Source organism: Capricornis sumatraensis, chromosome 22, assembly GCF_032405125.1.
Source record: "Capricornis sumatraensis isolate serow.1 chromosome 22, serow.2, whole genome shotgun sequence".
Classification (NCBI taxonomy): Eukaryota; Metazoa; Chordata; class Mammalia; order Artiodactyla; family Bovidae; genus Capricornis; species Capricornis sumatraensis.
In genome coordinates, this window is record NC_091090.1 from 10,030,369 (window position 1) to 10,054,462 (window position 24,094).

A 24,094-nucleotide genomic window follows, 5' to 3' on the forward strand; every position below is an offset into this window, starting at 1 on the left:
TCCATTGCTGGGCACAAAAGTTCACACTCTTTGTTACTGTTCATTCTTTCTCACTGGTTAACAAGGGTGGACATTCTTGCTGTTTTTGCTTGTTGCTCTCATCTTCAGCATAGAAACCCAAGACTTTCCTTTAAGTACACCTGCTTTCTCCCAAGAAGGCAGGAAGGTAGATTTCAAGATGCTAGTCTGTTGTCCTCCTCATTTGCTGGCAAAACAACTAATGTCTATTTCCTTTATCCACAAAACCTTGGCCTTGTTATTCTCATTCGGCATCAGGGGGACAAGGACTGAATTTTCAGGAATGAACTTTGGATGCTTCTGTGTTGAGTTCTGATGCAGATTCCCACTGCCAGGAGTAAGTGTCTTTGAAAGGTGAAGAGATCAGCATGGGAAATATGATTTATTCAAATAAGTCCAGGGTTCATAGCGGAGGTTCAAACAAGTAAACTTATCTTGCTGGTTTACCCCACCCTTTGCTTGCTCGTCACCTCTAACCACAGTTTCACTCAGTTCTGTACTCTTTTTTGAATATCAGATGTTGCTTGCAGAAACTCACATGATGACACTGTCCTGAGGTTTTCTGACTTGTGCCTTTTATCCATCACATCAGTGGTTATCAAGGTGGCCAGCAAAGCTGTGGGGCCAATGAGAGCTCTTCCAGGGATCCATGTTTACTTTTCATGTTTATAACATGACAGTCTTGGTCCTAATACATCTGGGATAGCTTAATAACTTATTTATACTTAATAGGAAGCAGGCATCACCTCACCATTCTTTAATCAAAACCAGTGTCTCTCTTACTCTGGGGATATCTTATTGCATGAGGATAAATGGGAGGTGATGAGCTCTTCTGCTCCACTGGCTTGGTAAGCAAATTGAAACACGTTTAGGAACCATGATTCTAGGGATGCTATTTTTCTTTCTTCCTTTTTATTTATTTATTTGCTTTGTATTCTGAGACCAATGCCAATGGACGGGTGATCTGCACACCTGCAAGCAACTCTTGGGTCACCAGCTGAGCGTCTTAACACTGAACTCGGTTCTGACACTGGCCACCCAGAGATGGCATCTGATTCCAAAAAAAATCCTACAGTACTCCCCCACCACACACACACACACACACACACACACGCACATGCACACGCACACGCACACGCGCACACACACACGCACGCACTTGAGACACTGGTCACAAGTCCATGTCATACCTGTACTTCTTTCCCACTAGCCATAACTGGAGGTTCCTAGGATTTCCTCCTTGAGTTTGATTAATTTACTAAGAGTGCCTTGCAGAACTCAGAGAAATAGTTACTAGATGGCTGAGTTATGACAAAATATATAATTTAAGAATAGCCAGAGGGAACAGAGCAGAGAGCAAGGTGTGGGAAAAGGACTCGGTGCTTTCAGGCCCTTTCCAGCATCACTGCCCATCACCTCCGTGTGCTCACCCACCTGGAGGCTCTAGAACCTCCACTCTTTGGGATTTTCAACGAGGCTTCATTACAGAGTCATGACCAGTTAAATCAGTGACCACGGGTGTGATTTCAACCGTCAGCAAACTCTGGAGGTTGTGAGCAGTAGAGCTGGAAGTTCTAACCCTCTCCTGCTGCTGCTGCTAAGTCACTTCAGTCATGTCTGACTCTGTGCAACCCCTTGGACGGTAGCCCACCAGGCTCCCCCCTCCCTGGGATTCTCCAGGCAAGATCACTACCAGCCTCTTATTTAGGAAACCCAAGGCTTTCCCAATGGACTCAGCTGGTAAAGAATCCGCCTACAATGTGGGAGACCTGGGTTTGATCCTGCATTGGGAAGATCCCTTGGAGAAGGGAAAGGCTGCCCACTCCAGTATTCTGGCCTGGAGAATTCCATGGACTGTACAAAGGGTTGGACAGGACTGAGCAACTTGCACTTCCACTGCTTTCCCTAGTATCCTCATTAACATAATAAAAGACATCCTTTTTATTCTTATCACAGGGTTTTAGGAGCTTTCTGCCAGGAGCAGAACCCAGGTTGAAGACCAAATACAGTAGAGATTAAACCCTTGAATCTTGGGTCCCACATCTAAGGATCCAACAAATTGTGGATGGAAAACATTTGGAAAAGAAATTCCAGAAAGTACCAAAAAGCAAAACTTGAATTTGCCACATACTGGCAACATGTTTTTTTACATAATGTTTATAATTAATTACAAATCATTTAAGTGTTTAAAAAAATCTAAAAAACTCAATTAAATAGAATTGGTAGAGCACAATTTACCATAATAGCAGAGCCAACAAGAAGACTTCTCTTCTTTCCTGACAAGCCTCAGCCAGTAAAAAGCCATGGACCCGATTCACTGCAGACCTCCTGAGACTTTCTTGTCCCCCTCTGTAAAAGCCTTCTCCTTCCCTCGCTTGCAGGAAATTGCAACTGACTTGGCTTTACTGTAGACCCCAAATTTCAATTTTCTACTGATTCCTGCAGCCATGAAATTAAAAGATGCTTATTCCTTGGAAAAAAAGTTATGACCAACCTAAATAGTATATTCAAAAGGAGAGACATTACTTTGCTGACTAAGGTCCATCTAGTCAAGGCTATGGTTTTTCCAGCGGTCATGTATGGATGTGAGAGTTGGACTGTGAAGAAGGCTGAACGCGAAAGAATTGATGCTTTTGAACTGTGGTGTTGGAGAAGACTCTTGAGAGTCCCTTGGACTGAAAGGACATCCAACCGGTCCATTCTGAAGGAGATCAACCCTGGGACTTCTTTGGAAGGAATGATGCTAAAGCTGAAGCTCCAGTACTTTGGCCACCTCATGCGAAGAGTTGACTCGTTGGAAAAGACTCTGATCCTGGGAGGGATTGGGGGCAGAAGGAGAAGGGAATGACAGAGGATGAGATGGCTGGATGGCATCACTGACTCAATGGACATGAGTCTGAGTGAACTCCGGGAGATGGTGATGGACAGGGAGGCCTGGAGTGCTGTGATTCATGGGGTCACAAAGAGTCGGACACGACTGAGTGACTGAACTGAACTGAACTGAACTGATTCCTAATAAACTCATCTTTGTGGAAGAAATATCTGAGTTTATTGCCTATTTAACTTATAAGCAGAGAACATCATGCAAAATGCTGGGTTGGATGAAGTTCAAGCTGGAGTCAAGATTTCTGGGAGAAATATCAATATGCAGATGACACCACCCTTATGGCAGAAAGTGAAGAGGAACTAAAGAGACTCTTGATGAAGGTTAAAGAGGAGAGTGAAAATACTGGCTTAAAATTCAACATTCAAAAAACTAAGATCATGGCTTCTGGTCCCAACACTTCATGGCAAACAGATAGGGAAACAATGGCAGACTTTATTTTCTCGGGCTCCAAAATCAATGCTAACAATGACTGCAGCCATGATATTAAAAGATGCTTGCTCCTTGGAAGAAAAGCTATGAAAAACCTAGAAAGCTTATTAAAAAGCAGAGACATCACTTTGGCAACAAAGGTCTGTATAGTCAAAGCTATGGCTTTTTCCCATTAGACATGTATAGATGTGAGAGTTGGCCCATCAAGAAGGCTGAGAACTGAAGAACTGATACTTTCAAACTGTGGTGCTGGTGAAGACTCTTGAGACCCTTGAACAGCAAAGTATCAAACCATTCAATCCTAAAGGAAATCAATCCTGAATATTCATTGGAAGGACTGATGCTGAAGCTTCAATACTTTGGCCACCTGATGCAAAGAGCTGACTCTTTGGAAAAGACCCAGATGCTGGGAAAGATTGAAGGCAGGAGGAGAAAGAGGTGACAGAGGATGAGATGATTGGATGGCATCACCGACTCAATGGACATGAGTTTGGACAAACGGCATGAAATAGTGGAGGACAGAGAAGCCTGGTGTGCTGCAGCTCATGGGGTCTAAAAGAGTTGGACACAACTTAGTAACTGAAAAACAACAACAGCACATCAAAGGGACCTAAAATGGAGATGGAAGGTCACTAAGGAGGTGAAAGGTACACATGTCCAACCCTGAATGTAACATACTTTCGACCTGGTCATCCTGAGACCACCAGGAACCTGTCTTCTTCGCTCCCTAGAGATCACAGTTTAGCAACCTATCAGCTGCTGGCAAGTGACTGAATGCCTGATGTTATCAACTTATAGTTCCATAAAGTACTTCTCTGGAGTGTCTTTGTTGCCTTAATGAACCAAGCCATTTTCTATTTCCCTCGGAGCATATTTAAGTTGCTGCTTGAATCAGTGCCTCCAAAATGACAATGCTTAAGATTGCAAGAAAATTCTTTGTCTTACAGCATTTGTCGGTTGATGTTCTTGATGTGTGGTACCCAGAAAGCAGTGTCTGCAAATCTAATGCCTTAATGGCATCTGAATCCTAATTCTAATCCCACGTGAAGATGCGAAAAGCAAACGAGGAAAGGAAAGATATACCCATTTGAATGCAGAGTTCCAAAGAAAAGCAAGGAGGAATAAGAAAGCATTCCTCAGTAATTAGTACAAAGAAATAGAGGAAAACAGAAATAGAGGAAAGGGAAAGACTAGAGACCTCTTCAAGAAAATTAGAGATACCAAGGGAATATTTCATGCAAAGATGGGCTCAATAAAGGACAGAAATGGTATGGTCCTAACAGAAGCAGAAGATATTAAGAAGAGGTGGCAAGAATACACAGAAGAACTATACAAAAAAGATCTTCGTGACCCAGATAATCACAATGGTGTGATCACTCACCTAGAGCCAAACATCTTGGCATGTGAAGTCAAGTGGTCCTTAGGAAGCATCACTATGAATAAAGCTGGTTGAGGTAATGGAATTCCAGTTGAGCTATTTCAAATCCTGAAAGATGATGCTGTGAAAGTTCTGCACTCAATATGTCAGTAAATTTGGAAAACTCAGCAATGGCCACAGGACTGGAAAAGATCAGCTTCCATTCCAATCCCAAAGAAAGGCAATGCCAAAAAATGCTCCAACTACTGCACAATTGCACTCATCTCACATGCTAGTAAAATAATGCTCAAAATTCTCCAAGCCAGGCTTCAGCAATACATGATCCATGAAATTCCAGATGTTCAAGCTGGTTTTAGAAAAGGCAAGGAAGCAGAGATCAAATTGCCAACATCCACTGGATCATTGAAAAAGCAAGAGAGTTCTATAAAAACATCTCTTTCTGCTTTATTGACTATGCCAAGCCTTTGACTGCGTGGATCACAACAAACTATGGAAAATTCTTCAAGAGATGGGAATACCAGGCCACCTGACCTGACTCTTTTGAGAAATGTGTATGCAAGTCAGGAAGTAACAGTTAGAACTGGACATGGAACAACAGACTGGTTCCAAATCGGGAAAGGAGTACGTCAAGGCTGTATATTGCCACCCTGCTTATTTAACTTATATGCAGAGTACATCATGAGAAACGTTGGGCTGGCTGAAGCACAAGCTGAAATCAAGATTGCCCGGAGAAATATCAATAACCTCAGATATGCAGATGACACCACCCTTATGGCAGAAAGTGAAGAAAACCTAAAAAGCCTCTTGATGAAAGTGAAAGAGGAGAGTGAAAAAGTTGGCTTAAAATTCAACATTCAGAAAATGAAGATCATGGCATCTGGTCCCATCACTTCATGGTAAATATATGGGGAAATAGTGGAAACAGCGGCAGACTCTACTTTTGGGGGGCTCCAAAATCACTGCAGATGGTGACTGCAGCCATGAAATTAAAAGATGCTTACTCTTTGGAAGGAAAGTTATGACCAACTTAGACAGCATATTAAAAAGTGGAGTCATTACTTTGCCAACAAAGGTCCGTCTAGTCAAAGCTATGGTTTTTCCAGTGGTCATGTATGATGTGAAAGCTGGACTATAAAGAAAACTGAGCACCAAATAATTGATGCTTTTGAACCATGGTGTTGTAGAAGACTCTTGAGAGTCCCTTGGATTGCAAGGAGATCCAACTAGTCCATCCTAAAGGAAATCAGTCCTGAATATTCATTGAAAGGACTGATGTTGAAGCTGAAACTCCAATACTTTGGCTACCTGATGCGAAGAACTGACTCATTTGAAAAGACTCTGATGCTGGGAAAGATTGAAGGCTGGAGGAGAAGGGGATGACAGAGGATGAGATGGGTGGATGGCATCACTGACTCAATGGACATGAGTTTGAGTAAACTCTGGGTATTGGTGATGGACAGGGAGGCCTGGCATCCTGCAGTCCATGGAGTCATAAAGAGTTGGACACGACTGAACAACTGAACTGAACTAAATCCCATCTCAGAACTACTGAATCAGAAATTCTTGGATGGGGACCCAATGATTTGTGTTTAGATACCTGGTAAATGATTCTCTTGCAGTGAAAGTTTAAGAACTACTATGCTAAACCACTCTCTCAAGAAAAACCTTTAAAAATGATAAGGACATCTGCTTGGACTTTTCATGATGCAGTGGTGCTACTGATTCCTGGATCGACACAAAGCACCAGGCTGATTCAGTTCAGTTCAGTCACTCAGCCATGTCCGACTCTGTGACCCCATGGACTGTAACACTCCACGCCTCCCTGTTATCACCAACTCCCAGAGTTCAGTCAAACTCATGTCCATTGAGTCAGTGATGCCATCCAGCCATCTCATCTTCTGTTGTCCCCCTTTTCCTCTTGCATTCAATCTTTACCAGCATCAGGGTCTTTTCCAGGCTGATTAGGTTGGTCTATTTCTCAGTTGCAGAGAGGTTACAGGATACATAAGCTATATGATGTACATTAAATTGGACTTTTTCCCTTAAAGGTCCATAGGAGATTGTGTCCAAGCCACTTACAGTATGGTCTATGGACCAGCAGCATTAGCATGACCTGGGAGGTTATTAGAAATGCCAGTCCCAAGCTTTCACCCCAAACTACTGAATCAGAATCTGCATTTAAACCAGAAACTATGTGATTCTTATACACGTTAAAGTTTGAAATCAAATGTTCAAATTCATCATCTGCCCTATAGTCATTCAAAGATACACTTAAGAAGTCACTTATCTTGAGAAAATATGATACCTTAGATCTTCCAGAAATTTTTGTTTCCCACACCATCTGTGTGACATCATAATGATGATGCAAAATTTATCAATTTTTGTGATTTTCTAAATTCCTCAAAGTCTATAGTAAGAGTTAATATTTACTGAATTATACTATTTTGGATAGTTCTTTATATGAATTGACTGATATAATATTTGCACCAGCATTCTAGGTTAACATTGATTTTCATTTCACTGACAGGAACTTGAGGCCAAAGAGCGTAACTTGTTCACAGTTACATATCCTGTAAATGATGGAGAAATTATTCAAATCTAGCGTGCTGGTGGGTGCTATATTGCCTCTCTAAGGCCAGGCTCTAGAATAAGGTCTATTAACACTTCCAAACGTGTATCTAATTATTAAAGGCATTGTTGCTGATCCTGGTTTTTAACCAAAAGCATCAGGTTAAGACTAAGGAAAGGGAAGATAAAAGGAGCCTTGTTTATATTTTAGATTTGAAAGTTAATAAAGTTTTAATACATTGATTTATCCCTGAGGCCCAAAGAAATGTCCAAAATTCTAAGCAGCTTAAAATCCTAAAAGTTAAGAGTTTACCATGGATCTGAATTCACATGAGTGACAACTAAAGTCATTCTAAAGAAATAGTTTATCTGTTTTAATTATTCTGTATTGCTAACACCCGTACCTGTTCTCTAAAGCATTTGCAAATAATTTGAAAAAAAGACTATAGGAATAATTTTTTAAGAGGAAAAATATACATTTATAAGTGATACACTTACACATTTATAAGTGAGTGTCTATGAATTGGATGGGCCTCAAATTCACCATGGAGCCATTTTCATCCAGAAAATACAGAATCCTAGACTATTCACAGACTGTGTTATAAATATGAATACAGAGCAGCAAAATTATGTTGAATGTTCCTTGGAAAACCAAGAGGTTTTTTTTCAGCACCTGGATTGAATTTGAAGGAAACTGGACTTGAATTAGAGTTTTGTGTAGGAACCAAGAAAAAGTCAGTGGTTTTGGCTAGATGAAGTGATTTATTTAAAGCCAAAACTTAACAGAAAGCTCCTGGAACACCAACCTATTTGAATTGACTATAAGAGAAGGTAGTGCGTGTGTGTGTTGTGTTTGTATGCATACGCATGAAAAAATGAGAGACATTTTTTCAATGGGAAACTGTTTTATTTATAGTCTATAACCTTACTTTCTCAGCCAGCCAGTGAGATGATGACAAAAATTAAAACACGAATCTTAAAAAGTAACTTTGAGCCTCTATTAATCCACTTTGCCCAATTTTTAAATTATTTTGCCAATGCAGCGTTGTAAAGCAAAATAAAGTAAAAATAAAAATTAAAAAAAAAACCATGTAAAATGTTTTGCAGTTTAGAAAAAATATATGAAACTATGTATTAAACACCTCTATACCTAAATGGATATGTTTAGAGGACTTTCTATAAAAATGTTCATTAATAGTATGTTATTTTTGGATGGAGATCTTCAGATGAAATGTTGTAATGCAAGATGAAACACAGTCAAGTAAATAATCTATCCACTGAACAGAAACAAATAAGATGGACGAGACAGTCTTACTAGCAACGTTTATATCTAAGATGAAGCTTCAATAGACTGATGGGTGAGAAGTGTGGCTGCAAAAGAGAAATTAAGCTATAGAAATACCTACTAATAAGAAGGCCTCTTTTTTCTAGTTTTTCAAAAGATTATACATATGTTTAAGAGTTTTTATATTAATATTTCACAAAAGCCAGGTAGTTTTGTAAATCTATTGGGGACAATCTTTCATCCTTGTTACAACAGACAGGGCTACCAGTATCCAATAGTTTGTTAAGGGGGTAACACCTATTTAAGAGCAAAAATGTGTTAGAATCAGTTGCCTATTTCAACGTTGACACTACCCAAGGATCAACTGTAACATAGTTTCCTACTATTCAGACTTTTTGAAAGTAAAAGTGTAAAGAGTAAAACCACTGGAGAATATAAGAGTCTGAAATGTTTTTGTTAAACTGGGCAGTAGCAGCCCAGTCTTGTGAATTTCCTGATTCTTCTGCTCAAATATTTGAACTGAAAATTCCAGCTTAAGTGGAAACACAAATGAGTGAGGTTTTTAATAGGAAAGTTATGTTGTGAAGGAAGTTCTAATAAGGGGGGAAGCAATGACATTCCAAAGACAGTGCCACCACAGAGACAGACATTGGTTCAGCCAGCCAGCCAGCCATCCTTCCACTCACCCTTTATTGAGCAGCCAGTGTGTACCAAACATGTTTTCAGGCACTGTGGCGAAGCTGGCACCTTAAGAGCTGCATGGCGTTATTCTTGCCTTTCTGAACACAGAAGTTTCTCATTCTCTGAGAGGTGTGAGCTAAAAGAGGTTCTGGAATCTCTGGCCAGTGACTGGGGTTTTTCGCACATGTGAATTAGAGCAGTGGTTCCCAAACTTGGTTGAAAATCAGAACCACCTGGGTGATTTTTTTATACAGATGTCTGAGCTCCACCTCAGGCCTATTGAATTAGAATAATTGAGGTTAGAGCCAAATGCTTATATTTTTAATGAACCCCTAGATATTTCTGAAGGAGGAACAGGTTTTGAGAGCCAAGAATTTTGTATCCATCTTGTCACTCTTTTGCGGTTCTCTTCATGATCATCAGGTTCTTCATTAATAATGGAAAGACTGTTTCTAACAGAGTTAGGGAACTGGCTGTCTTTAGTGAAACATTAGTATAGAAACTTCTAAACATGAGTGTGTGTGTGTGTGTGTGTGTGTGCGCGTGCTAAGTCGCTTCAATCATGTCCATTTCTTTGGGACCCTATGGACTGTAGCCCGCCAGGCTCCTCTGTCCAGGGGATTCTCCAGGCAAGAACACTGGGGTGGGTTTTCATGCCCTCCTCCAGGGATCTTCCAGACTCAGGGATCTAATCCACATCTCTTCTGTCTCCTGCACCGGCAGGCAGGTTCTTTACCACTAGTGCCACCTGGGAAGCCCAAACACGAGTATAGTTTTTGTAAAACGTCAAAAAGAAACCACAAAGTCCAGTCCTGAATATAATGCCAAAATCAATGGTATACAAAGGCATAGCAATTAAAATGTACAGAATATTTCCTGTGCAACAGGCATTTTATGCACTTAATCCCATTCATGCTCTCTGGATGCATATGGCATCTCTTGCAAGCCCTAGCAGAGGTTGAGCACAGACTCCTCAGATTCTGGAGCAAGGGTATGCCATATGCAGAAGGAGCCCATTTGCCATTTGAAATATTGCTCCTAACATGCTGCTGGGTATTAAGAGATTGAGTCATTAGTTCCAAGAAAGGTTGAGTTCAGAATATAATTGCTAATTAAATGAACAGCTGCCACACCGCAGACCAACCTAGAGGTGACTGAGAGACCAGTGGTGAGTGGGTGTTCTCCCTACGGCCAAGCATGGGCAATGCTCCTAATCACCCACTTTGCAGAGACAGATGTGGATAGAAGTTAAGACTGATGGGCAGTGATAGACTGCTTGATCAGAGACATGGGAAGAGCATCCTTGGGAAACTGTAGACAAGCAAATGAGGGGAAGAGGCTTATGGAAGGACCAAAGTGGCCAGATCTTTCTAGTTCAGGTTAATGCCTAGAAGAAAGTACCCGCCATGGAATAGATCCTCAGCAAACAGGTCAACTGGTGACCTGCCCAGAGGAGGCTGACCATGTCCTCTTCAGCCACCCAATGCCTGTGCACTGAACATGTGATGGCAGAGATGACAGCCACTCACAGACCCTATATATTGGACTTTCTCTCCCTCAGGCAGGCCCATCAAAGTTTTGACAATACTGTATGCAAAAATGCCGGCAATAAAACAGATCGGCTTGGCAGGTGGGTGGCAGGTTGATGACTGCACCTAGTAAGAGGCAGAAATGCATTCCTGCTGGAATTTTTACCTGCTCTGGGCATGGTTTACCTTTGCTCCTTATCATCAAAATATTTCCTCCAGTTCCTAGTCTGTCTTTGTGCAGAAGCAACCTGATGGTTCTTCCCCTTGGACCTGGCCTTGTACGTCTCCTTTCTTCCCCAGTGCTTTTCTGCCCCTGCAGCATGAGGTGGACACTGGGGTCCGCTTAGCATTTATGAATTCATTGTTTACCATTTCCAAGGAATCAAGATTTACAGGGCCACCCCTGAGAAGTGGGAGACAGAATTCAAAGGATAAATATCTTTCCTTTTCTTCTGCTGTGAAGACAGCACAGTAAGTCCTCTATGTATGAATGAGCTCCATTCTGGGAGTGTGGTTGTTAGCCCAATTTTTTGCTAAGTCCAACAAAGTTAGCCTAGGTACGCAACTAACACAATTGGTTATATATCACTGCTTTTATGCTTGCTTCCAGATATCCTGGGCTTGAAATACAGATAATGTACTACTGTACTCTATAAAGTACGCAAAAGCGCAACCACTTACAGAGGATGCATGCATGTGACAACGTGTGTGACGTGTGAGCTAATTTACCTGATTGGACTTTGGGGCACAAGTTCCCATCTTTGAAAGTTTGCAACTTGAAGGTTTGTATGTAGGGGACATACCGTACTGAGATGTATTTCTCAAAACACCTTGGAAGGACCAGAAAGGAACAGGACAAATTGAAAGAGTTGGAGGAACTTTATGAATTGGTTACTTTGACTGCATTGCAGAGTTTTACAATAAACATATGCACACAGGCAGAAACTTGCTGGGTTTTAAGCAGAGATCAGAGATTAAAATAAGGACCTTACAACATGGACATTGACTGTCTTAGGTCCCAAGGAGTAAGAGATGTGACTGAACAAGTTTCTCCAGTCATAAAAGGCCCAGTATTTCTGAGTCAAACGAATTGAGTCAGCGATGCAGCAAAAATCAGATTAAGGGGATTACATTTTCACTCAAGTCCATTGTTTAGATTAGCTTAAATCACTGCATTAGAGAGGCATGAGAGTGAGGAAGCAAGGTGATAGACAGACTTGGGAACTAATTCAAGAAAACACTTTTCTATTGTGGATACTGGCACATGGAACTGGCAGAAAGCAAATAGATTGGAAACCAAACACATTTTTAAGAGATTATGTTGCCAAGGAAGCCACTAGTTCACCTGCAAAGAATCTGTGGCTGTTAAACCTGAAAACAACTCACAGTCTCTCAAACCTTGTGACCAGAATATGTTCCAGGAGAGCTCCTGTTCCCTAAGGAGGCAATCTTCCCCACAGCCATCTTCAGATTTTGCCAGGGAGGATGGTGGACAAGGAAGAAGCTTCCAGAGGCAAGATGGGAACCACAATGTGGTCCTTTGAATGGGAGTTTTTATTGAGGTTATGCTTTCTCTGTATATATATAGTGTGTCTATGTGTGTGTGTATATGTGTATGTGTGTGTGTGTGTGTGTGTGTGCGCGCGCGCGCGCATCTATGTGTGTGTGTGTGATTTGTGTTGGGGGGATGGTAGTGAGTAACTACTCTTTCTGATTCTCGGGTCCCGTCTACTCCATGCTTCTACAACGTCTGGATTGCACATCACCCGAGATCCTGCTCTCTGAGTGACTGGCTGTGGCTAGGTGAATGTTTGGGGAATGCTGGGTCAGTTCCCTTGGATAAAAGGTAAGTGTGTTCTCTGTGGAGACAGAAGAGTGAAATAGACATTGGGTGAGTTGTTGACAGAGGCTTACTTGTCAACTGACAGGCACAGGTGCCTTATCTTCTGACTCAAAGCTGTGCCATGGTTTCCCAGTGCTCTTAGAGACAGCCGTGGCCACATGGCTGAAGCATGGTCGACAGGATTCCACTGGCGGCAATGTGCGCACTTCCACCACCAAACCATCGAATGCCCCTCTGTGCCTATGTGGGCTTCAGCTTTCCGGCTCACCCTGCTTTCCAGCTGAGTGGAGAAGGCTTTGAAGTCCATTCTGACACGGAAAAACATGTTCAGAAGAGGCTGGTCCTCTAAAAGTAGGCTACTATACAGCCTTTAAAAAAAGAATAAAGCTGTCATATGTGTTCATTCAGTTCAGTCTCTCAGTCGTGTCCGACTCTTTGTGACCCCATGAACCGCAGCACCCCTGTCCATCACCACCTCCCGGAGTTCACTCAGACTCACGTCCATCGAGTCAGTGATGCCATCCAGCCATCTCATCCTCTGTCGTCCCCTTCTCCTCCTGCCTTATGTGTATACATTTGCAAATGGGTCTTTCATATATTTTTAAAATAGAAAGGAAACTGTCGATCAGGATGTATAGTTTGATTTCATTAAAAATATACGTGTATGTATGTCAGGGACAGGGAGACATCAATTTAAGTGTCTACAAAAGGTTCAAGGTATGTGTGTATGTACATACATATTATAATACAAACAAAAAAACGCTGGGAAAAATGCAAAACAAACTTGCAAATGTCGGATCTCTCTAGAGAATGGGATTTGGGGAAGAATTTAGCTTATCTTAGTTTCTATATTCTTGAAATTTTGTTAAGCTTGTCTCTCAATTATGATGCTTTCCATTCCCTACTCAGATATTTGTCAAACAAGCATAACACATGACAGCTTTTCCCAGCTGTCTTTTCTGGTCTACTCAGTTCTTCCCACTTCAGATAAAGAGAATGGAGCCAGAGGGCTTTGGAAACCAGCTACAAAGGAAAGCACCTATTAAATCTATTAATAGGATTTAATCGATATAGGTACTCTCTTTATGTATTTAGTTTTTAAAAAATAATCCTTTAGAAAAAGGAAGCTGAGCCTTCTGGGATAGAATGGGGCTATTTTCAAATCTCTTTTAAAGACTGGTCTATAGTTGGCATAAAAAGACAACTTCGCACCAGGAAATAAGAGAATATTCCTGACAGCATGCCAGAGAAGGTGATGGTACCCCACTCCAGTACTCTTGCTTGGAGAATCCAAGGGATGGAGGAGCCTGGTAGGCTGCAGTCCATGGGGTCACTAAGAGTCGGATATGACCGAGCGACTTCACTTTCACTTTTCACTTTCATGCATTGGAGAAGGAAATGGCAACCCACTCCAGTGTTCTTGCCTGAAGAATCCCAGGGACAGGGGAGCCTGGTGGGCTGCTGTCTATGGGGTCACACAGAGTCGGACATGGCTGCAGTGACTTAGCAGCTGACAGCATGCAGTACACACACATATGTGTGGACTGATATGTCCACACATGGACATGGCCAGATGGTCAATTCCAAAATCAGGCAGACTATATTCTTTGCAGCCGAAGATGGAGAAGCTGTAAAGGGTCATCAAAAACAAGACTGGGGGCTGACTGTGGCTCAGATCATTAACTCCTTATGGCCAAGTTCAGATTTAAACTGAAGAAAGTAGGGAAAACCACTAGACCATTCAGGTATGACCTAAATCAAATGCCATATGATTATACAGTAGAGGTGACAGATAGATTCAAGGGATTAGATCTGATAGAGTCCCTGAAGGACTATGGATGGAGATTTGTGACGTTGTACAGGAGACAGTGATCAAGACCATCCCCAAGAAAAAGAAATGCCAAAAGGCAAAATTGTTGTCTGAGGAGGCCTTACAAAGAGCTGAGAAAAGAAGAGAAGCTAGAAGCAAGGGAGAAAAGGAAAGATATAAGCATCTGAATGCAGAGTTCCAGAGAATAGCAAGGAGAGAGAAGAAAGCTTCCTTCAGTGATCAGTGCAAAGAAATGGAGGAAAACAATAGAATGGGAAAGACCAGAGATATCTTCAAGGAAATTAGAGATACCAAGGGAACATTTCATGCAAACATGGGCTCAATAAAGGACAGAAATTGTATGGACCTAACAGAAGTAGAAGATGTTAGGAAGAGGTGGTAAGAATACAGAGAAGAACTGTACAAAAAAGATCTTCATGACCCAGATAACCACGATGGTGTGATCACCCGCCTAGAGCCAGACATCCTGAAATGCGAAGTCAAGTGGGCCTTAGGAAGCATCACTATAAACAAAGCTAGTAGAGGTGATGGAATTCCAGTAGAGCTATTTCAAATCCTGAAAGATGATGCTGTGAAAGTGCTGCACTGAATATGCCAGCAAATTTGTAAAACTTAGCAGTGGCCACAGGACTGGAAAAGGTCAGTTTTCATTCCAATCCCCCCAAAAAATAACGCCAAAAAATGTTCAGCCTACCATGAAATTGCACTCAACTCACATGCTAGCAAAGTAATGCTCAAAATTCTCCAAACCAGGCTTCAACAGTACAGGAACCATGAATTCCAGATGTCCAAGCTGGATTTAGAAAAGGCAGAGGGAGCAGAGATCAAATTGCCAACATCTGTTGGATCATTGAAAAAGCAAAAGAGTTCCAGAAAAACATCTACTTCTGCTTTATTGACTATACCAAAGCCTTTGACTATGTGGATCACAACAAACTCTGGAAAATTCTTAAAGAAATTGGAATACCAGACCACCTGACCTGCTTCCTGAGAAATCTGTATGCAGGTCAAGAAGCAATAGTTAGAACTGGACATGGAACAAGAGACTGGTTCCAAATCAGGCTGTATATTGTCACCCTGTTTATCTAACTTGTATGCAGAGTACACCATGAAAAACGTTGGGCTGGATGAAGCACAAGCTGGAATAAAGATTGCTGTGAGAAATATCAATAACCTCAGATACACAGATGACACCATCCTTACGGCAGAAAGTTAAGAGAAACTAAAGAACCTCTTGATGAAAGTGAAAGAGGTCAATGAAAAAGCTGTCTTAAAACTCAACATTCAGAAAACGAAGATCATGGCATCTGGTCCCATCACTCCATGGCAAATAGATGGAGAAACAATGGAAACAGTGACAGACTTTCTTTTACTGGGGTCCAAAATCACTGTGGATAGTGATTGCAGCCATGAAATTAAAGGATGCTTTCTCCTTAGAAAAGCTATGACCAAACAAGATAGCATGTTAAAAACGGGAGATGTTACTTTGCCAAAAAATAGTCTGTCTAGTCAAGCTATGGCTTTTCCAGTAGTCATATGTGGATGTGAGAGTTGGACTATAAAGAAAGCTGAGCACCGAAGAACTGATGCTTCTGAGCTGTGGTATTGGAGAATACTTCTGAGAGTCCCTTGGCTTGCAAGGAGATCAAACCAGTCCATCCTAAAGGAAATCAGTCCTGAATATTCAATGGAAGGATTGATACTGAAACTGAAACTCGTATACTTTGGCCACCTGATGTGAAGAGCTGACTCACTGGAAAAAACCCTGATGCTGGGAAAGATCGAAGGCGGGAGTTGAAGGGGATGAGAGGGTTCGATGGTTGGTGGCATCACTGACTCAGTGGACATGAGTTTGAGTAAACTCTGCGAGTTGGTGTTAGACAGGGAGATCTGATTGCTGCAGTCCATGGGGTTGCAGAGTTGGACATGAAGGAGCAACTGAACTGAATACACATACAGAAAATTTTACAGATCATAAGCTCTTGTGGTAGGCTGAAGCCATCTTTCACCTATCAGGTTGGTACTACTGACATTCACTACTTCACATACTTTTGGAACAACAGGGAAGCCTGGTGTGCATGCAATCCATGGGGTTGCAAATGATCAGACACGACTGAGTGACTGAACTGACCTGAGCTGTGGACATTATTTTTCCAGTAACAGGAAGAAATCAGTGATCTCTTCATTCTTTTCATTTTCGCCGTCCTCTCTGTCTTAACTAATTTCTCTTTCTTCCATTTCTCTCTTCCCTCTCTCGGCTCTAACTGCCACAATTTATTCTGAGCTGCCAGATGCCAGAGGGGAGTGAGTTTGTTGATGCAGAAGTTTGCAAGGAAGTGCAAGTTGGTGAATGTTGTAACCAGTGTCAGCAGGAGGCTCATTGCCCAAATGTGGTCCTGCAGACAGGCACTGAGGTGTGCTCTTTAGCAACTTCTCAGAGCTCAGATTTGAGACCAGAAAGTGGAGGTTCTGCCTCAGAGGGCTATGGAGCAGCCTGAATGGACACAAGCTCTAATTGTCCTCATGGTCTTACCTGCAGGACAGCACTATGGGATGGAGTCAACCAGCCAACATTAGGGTCCCACGTCCACCACAACCTGTGATGGAAGTCCAGCACCCATCTCACCCCTCAGTTTCCTTCATCTCCCAAGTGAAAATGCAAAAATAATAGTGTCTAGTTCATGGGCTAATTAAAGTTAGGTGAGAAATGTGACCCCAAATAAGCACGGATTCTAGCAACTGTCTCATTATTCGTAATCATTATAAGATTCTGACTTGGATACATTGATGTAGGTGACTTCCGCATTAATTTGTTTCAAGCAAATGCTTTTCAAACTTTTGAGAGCAACATATTAGCGAGTCATGAAGTCAATTTAGTAGATAATCAGCATTGAAGAAAAAATGGAATAGAATAATAATTTTGAAAAAATAGAAGACACTGCTCATAAAAATCTAATGTAAAATGCATTGCTCCCTGTGCTCTGAGGCCAAGTGAATTTGAAACATGACTTTAAGCCAAACAAATATAATAAATGGAACATTTTTCCCAACTGTCCTCTCTGTTCTATTCATTCTGCTCCTTTCAGATAAAGAACACAGAACGCGAGGGTTTTGGAAACCAGCTATAATAAGAGCAGTTTTTATTTTAAACATTGATAAAATGTCTGAACTAATATTTGTTTTTTTGTTTCTTTAATTTTATAATGGAATATAGTTGATTAACAATGATGTGTTACTCGCAAGTGTATTTTGATAATGCATGAGCCTGCTGGGCTGATGTAGAAACTCAGAGGCAGTGGTTAGAAAGAGTTCATTCAAAAATCTCCATGCGCTACCACTTCCCAGATATATGGGGCAAAGGATGGAGGCTTGTTAGGACTAACCAGGACAAGGGTTCCATTTGTGTTTTTGTCTGAAACTTTTTCTATAGTTTAAGTACCCAGAACTATGACAGATGGCCAGAGGGCCTTTATGGTTCCTTTACTTCTATAAACCTGTCACTTAAAATTCTGACTTTAAGTATTGCTTGAGGAGAAAACCTCATCATGTTTAGTCTTCCGAAGTGAGTGAAGAAATGTGAAATCATTTTGAATTCTCATGTTTGTAAAACATTATAGAGTTTGTCAACGTTTATGGATTTCTGTGTCCATTTCCCCTGTCTCTTCATGAATATATTCAATGTATGTATATATAGCTTTGTATGGGTAGCCAAATACAATGAAAGCAAAACATAACACTAATTAAAAACACATGGAAAAACCAGGCTTGGGAGCAGAACTAAGTTGCTTGAACTGGTAGTTGAAATTTATGCCCAAGGAACTGGTTTATCACTAACTTGTAGGATATACATTTTTTTCCCCTGGTATCATTTCATATGGAGAAACCACTTATAAATAATCATGATAGTGTAATTGTATATGTTGCCGATGGTTTAGGTTATTTTATTTGGTATTTCCTTTTGTCATATTAGGAGCCATTTATTATAAATACCTTTAGTTCCAACAGAATTAGCCACCTAATATTAATCAGAGAAAAAGATTATTTAGAAAATATGACTCAACATACATCATGGGGTAATTTTCCTCTTTGCATCATGATTTCGATTGAAATATATCTGTAGTGCTAATTATAGAAATTGTAGGAATCCCACAGAGAGCTTTGTTGGAATCAAAACCATACATTCTGAGTTGTATGTCTATTAGCTAATGCATAGCCGATCACCATTTTGATTATACTGGCTAATGTGTTTCTCTGTAGTATCTTTAAAGAAAGATAGAAAAGAATAAAATATCTGTATCTGTTTGTAGTTAGATAAGTACTCTTGCCTGGGAAATCCCTTGGACGGAGGAGCCTGGTGGGCTACAGTCCATAGGGTAGCGAAGAGTCGGACACGACTGAGCGACTTCACTTTCACTTTTCACTTTCATGCATTGGAGAAGGAAATGGCAATCCACTACAGTGTTCTTGTCTGGAGAATCCCAGGGACAGAGAAGCCTGGTGGGCTGCTGTCTATGGGGCTGCACAGAGTTGGACACGACTGGCGTGACTTAGCAGCAGCAGCGGCATAGACATGTATAAAGATATATGCACATCTGTATCTCTACACAGTTGCATAAATGTCATGATAGTTTCATTGTATATGGTCTTTTTTGCAATGGTAAATGTCTATTATTCTCCCCTGCAGTTTTGGTACTTGTGGGTTTGGAGATTTCAAATAGTGATCTAGGGGCTGAGAATGTTTTGGGATTCGAATATAGTTGCATGGGTTAAGCCTGAAGGTGGGTGATGGAGAGGTCCTGACAGCGTGTGATCACATTGTTAGGTTTCTTCCTAGGAGACTTATAGCCAAATTCCTTTCAACCACTTGTTCCCTCTGACACCCTAGACAAATTATTGAAATTCCTAAATCTGAATGGAGTAAATAATAACTTTAGAAAATGTGTTTCCCACCCCCTCATTACAGGTAGATTAGCACACATATTAAAGACCAAGGGGGGGTAACTAAGTCCAAGGGTAAATATGTTTCACTTAGATTGGGACAGCCATACAGTAGATGGCTAACTATCCCTGGTGAATCCAACTTTGAATATAAACATACTCATACACACCTTTTTCACAAAAACTGTGAACTCAGTCATGTGACTTGCTTTGTCCAAAGGGGCATTAGAAAATATAGCAGAAGCAGACACTTGGTAAGTACTTGTTTACTGGGGATTAACTGCTAGGGATGTTGCTATGATCATGAAAGACGCAGGGTTTACTGCTGCAGAGGTCACGTGAAGGAGAACCCAGCCAACTGTGCTTGCTAAAATCAGCCTTGGTCTCACCACCAGATGACTGGCCACCCAAGCAATACCAACAGAAGAACTATCCAAGTGGGCAAAGCCCAGTGAGAAGAATTGTGATCAAATTATTATTTCAAGTTTTGGGTTGGTTTGTTATTTGTAATAGATACCTGATACATTCAGTTATCTGGTAGGATAAATGTTTTAGGCTGTTGTTATTGAAACCAATAAATGATACCTAGGAGTGAACAATCATACAAATTAAAAACATGCGTCACTTGCAGATAAATGAGTTAAAACAGCATATGCACATAGCATGATCAGGAAACAGATTTTAAAACTGAATAGCAAACGTAGCATTGTCTTTGTGAATAGATTTTCCATGTTAGATTATTACTTCGTGGTGTATACAGAAAATCAATATATGTTACATTGCCTTCTCCATATGTTGCATATATATGTATATAAAACTTACGGAAACATGATTTTCTGTGGAGCATATGCTGGAAAATCTCACACAAGGATTCTTCACTTTGGGTAATGGTCCTGCAGGTGCACTGCACTTGAAGGACCGTCCCAAGGGTACCAATGTAAGCTGCTTTGCAGTCATCACTTCCAGAGCAAGTGAGGTCTTGCTTGCTTAAGGTACCAATGCATGTCTCATCCTCATGGCACTTTCTCATCACGTGCTGCCAGCACTTTGCCTGGAATGTTCTATAGCGCCTCCTGGAAAGAGTCAAGAAATGGAATGAGTCTCTAAATATCATTAATTCTCACTAACACGTAGTGATATCTCACCTGACAAAGAAAGAAAGTGAAGTAGCTCAGTCGTGTCCAACTCTTTGCGAATCCATGGACCACAGCCTACCAGGCTCGTCCATGCGTGGGATTTTCCAGGCAAGAGTACTGGAGTGGGGTGCCATCTTCTCTAGGGGATCTTCCCAACCCAGGGATCCTGCATTGCAGGCAGATGCTTTACCCTCTGAACCACCTGACATAAAACAAAATGCCTTCTGGCTGCTTCTAAACGTAGCTGGAAACTAAGTTTGTATAATCAAACATCCTCATAGAGAGTGGAAGAAAAATTAAAGAAATCTTGTGAATTATTTTCCTTTCATGATGAAAGACAGAGGCTAAGTTTAGGATCCCCTTGATGACTCTTCCTTCCTTACTAATTTTATTTCAGTGGGTGATGATTTGCAGTATGAACTATTTGGGAGATTTATTAGCAATAATTTTTGAAGCAGAATATGGTTTTGAGACTATATTTGACTGTTACCTCCCACCAAGTGATCTCAGAAAAGACTCCTGACTTTTCATGGGAGTTCTCCCATAGGATGGGAAGTCCTGTGCTCTTTCTCAATGTTTCTAAGCAGATAATTAGAATTAACATTAATGCTCTGGGGTTCTCTGGCAGCATGAGCTAATTTAAAGCAAAACATGAGTTTATTTGATGGCTGAGATAATCTGCTAGAACCACATCCATTCATAACTTTTCTGACTACATATTTCATTCCTGTTGAATAGAAGTCTGCATAATGTACAATAATTTCATATTTGGAACTTTCACAGTAAGAAGATATCTACTCAGTGGAACCAAGGATATTAATCTTTGTCTTTAACATTTATCACTTCTAATTATTTTTCCTTTTCTTGAATAAATCACTATAAAATATGCATGCAAAGCCTCTGAGTATATGTCATTTGTCCTGACTTTACTTGCTTTCATGATGTTCAGTTCAGTCACTCAGTCATGTCTGACTCTTTGGGACCCCATGAATTGCAGCACGCCAGGCCTCCCTGTCCATCACCATCTCCCAGAGTTCACTCAGACTCATGTCCATCGAGTCAGTGATGCCATCCAGCCATCTCATCCTCTGTCGTCCCCTTCTCCTCCTGCCCCCAATCCCTTCCAGCATCAGAGTCTTTTCCAATGAGTCAGTTCTTCGCATGAGGTGGCCAAAGTATTGGAGTTTCAGCTTTAGCATCATTCCTTCCAAAGAAATCCCAGGTCTGATCTCCCTCAGAATGGACTGGTTGGATCTTCTTGCAGTCCAAGAGACTCTCGAGTCTTCTCCAACACCAGAGTTGAAAAGCATCAATTCTTTGGCACTCAGCTTTCTTCACAGTCCAACTCTCACATCCACACATGACCACTGGATGCTACTCTGCTTAAATCCATAAATCGCATTATTTTCAATAATCTTGTATTTTAAGTCATCTGAAAGGAATCAGCTTTTAAATACAATGGTAAAAATTAATAATATTTACATTTATATTTAAGAAAATATTGCAAATATTTGAGCATATAATTCTGAATCCAGAAGAACAAGTATGTTCCTTTAATGCAATTAAGAATTGTATATAAAATTCCATCTAAATGCAAGCACTGGCAGTATTAATTGTCATTTATGAGGTTGACAGGTGCCATTTATTCTTTCTTAAATGTATGTTTTATAAAGTTTGTTACATGATTTATGTCTTCATAAAAGTTATTTCATTCAAAAAAATTTTGAAATTTTGAAAACCTGACTAACTGAAGGATATTTAATTAAAAATAAAAATATAATAAAAGCTCTTTGGTATACTCATTATCTAAATCATTTAAAACTAAATATGATAAATTTTTTATATTATAGGAATTGTCCTTGATGTTTGAAGTGCTTTGATGTATAACTGTTTCATTATCCTCATTTTCTAGATATTCTTCAGTTTCTTATTCTGGTTTTTTATTTGAAACATTAACTATCTAAGGGAGTAATTTTTAAAATAGAGTAGATCATTTTGTTTTAGTTTTGCTGTAAATTTCTGGTTACATTGTAAACCATAAGAGACTGTGGTCTGTGTGATTTCTGCATATAGAATGTATTACATTTACTTCTGTGACCTAATATATAGTCAAACTTTGTGAATATTCTCTGGCACTTAAACATGTTTATGGTGAAGTTTTGTTTCTAAAAACGTAGGTAACATTTCTTCTAAGCAAACATTTTTTTCACTACTTTCTGGAGCTTATATATATGAAAAAACAATTTCCTATAAATCCCTAAACACTTATAATTGACAAAATATAATCTCACTTGCCAGTGTATATATCTGTATTGAGCAAAATTAGTTGAAAAAAAGAGTCTTTATATCACCTTCTTCGGCCTTTTCAAATAGAGGAGTTTTAAGACGTGTCACAATTTGAGGAGTCTTGTACAGGGGACATAAGTTGTATTTTAAAACCTAACTGTTCTGCTTTGCTGCAGATATAAGCACTTCTGCAGGAAAGATATATGATAAAGTCTTAATACTCTCACTGAAAAAGTTGTTTTTCATTGGGAGTTTTTTTCCATCTGAATTACATTAACGATAATTTAATAAAAATACTGGAAATCTCCCTAAGGCAAAATCTGCTTGAGCAAATGACAGAATTTGTCTTTTCATCTTGACAACTAATATTGTGTAATATTTCCATCTCCTCTATAAAGTATTCATTAAGAGACTATTTGCACATGGTGGAAAGAAATAGAAGACACACAGTCCTTAATCCCTGAATTAGTATGTAAAAGATAGAAATTACATAAGGAGAGACATGTATCTGTATATTAAACATTATATACATTAAGTACAAGATACTTTAAAATCGAGGGAAATTAGGTGACATTTTAAAAATTAATTTATTTAATCGGAGGCTAATTACTTTACAATATTGTAGTGGTTTTTGCCATACATTGACATGAATCAGCCAGGGGTGTACATGTATCCATCATGTTCTAGACTCTGCACTATGCACTTCGGAGAGGTCATGAAATCCAGGATTCCTTGTAGAGGAAAAGTATCAACTCTGTACCAGTTAATCTGAGAAAGTGTTGATGCTAAGGTGAGGCGCGTGCAAGAGTGTATGTTTCAGAAATCATCACAGAGCTTCTCAAAGGTCTATAGCAGCAGACTCCATCACTTGCATTAAAATATTTTATTTTATGGGGAAGCTCAGTTATGTCATGCTGAGAAAATTGAGTACAGTCACTCCAAGTTAATAGGGTAGAATATCCAATACCTTGGCACTGGAATCAGGTAAAGCTGGGTACCCACCATGGAAACATCTGGCATTTTTACATGGATTACTTAAAGAAAAAAGTGTTCCCTGGATGGTTAAAATGTTATTTGGTTTCACTGTTAGTGTAGATAAATGTATGATAGACAGTAATATTCTATGAGAATATTAGTGTAAGCAAACATTTTTACCAATTTCCTTGATTGTGTGTGATACCATTATTTTATTACAACTAAAATCACTTTTTGGCAATTAAGTTACTGTTCTCATTAAATGCTTTTTAATTTTTTATTTATTTTCTGTCATTGAGCTTAAGACTAA

General features: G+C 40.1%; 1 protein-coding gene across 1 annotated transcript in view; it reads right to left on the reverse strand.

The window, feature by feature from the left end:
* GFRAL (GDNF family receptor alpha like) overlaps window positions 1-24,094 on the reverse strand; it is an 82,892-nt gene that overhangs the window by 34,843 nt on the left and 23,955 nt on the right. Inside the window, exon 6 of the mRNA XM_068960980.1 lies at window positions 20,210-20,460. Within this exon, the coding sequence (XP_068817081.1) occupies window positions 20,210-20,460 (251 nt within the window). The remainder of the gene's footprint in view (window positions 1-20,209; window positions 20,461-24,094) is intronic.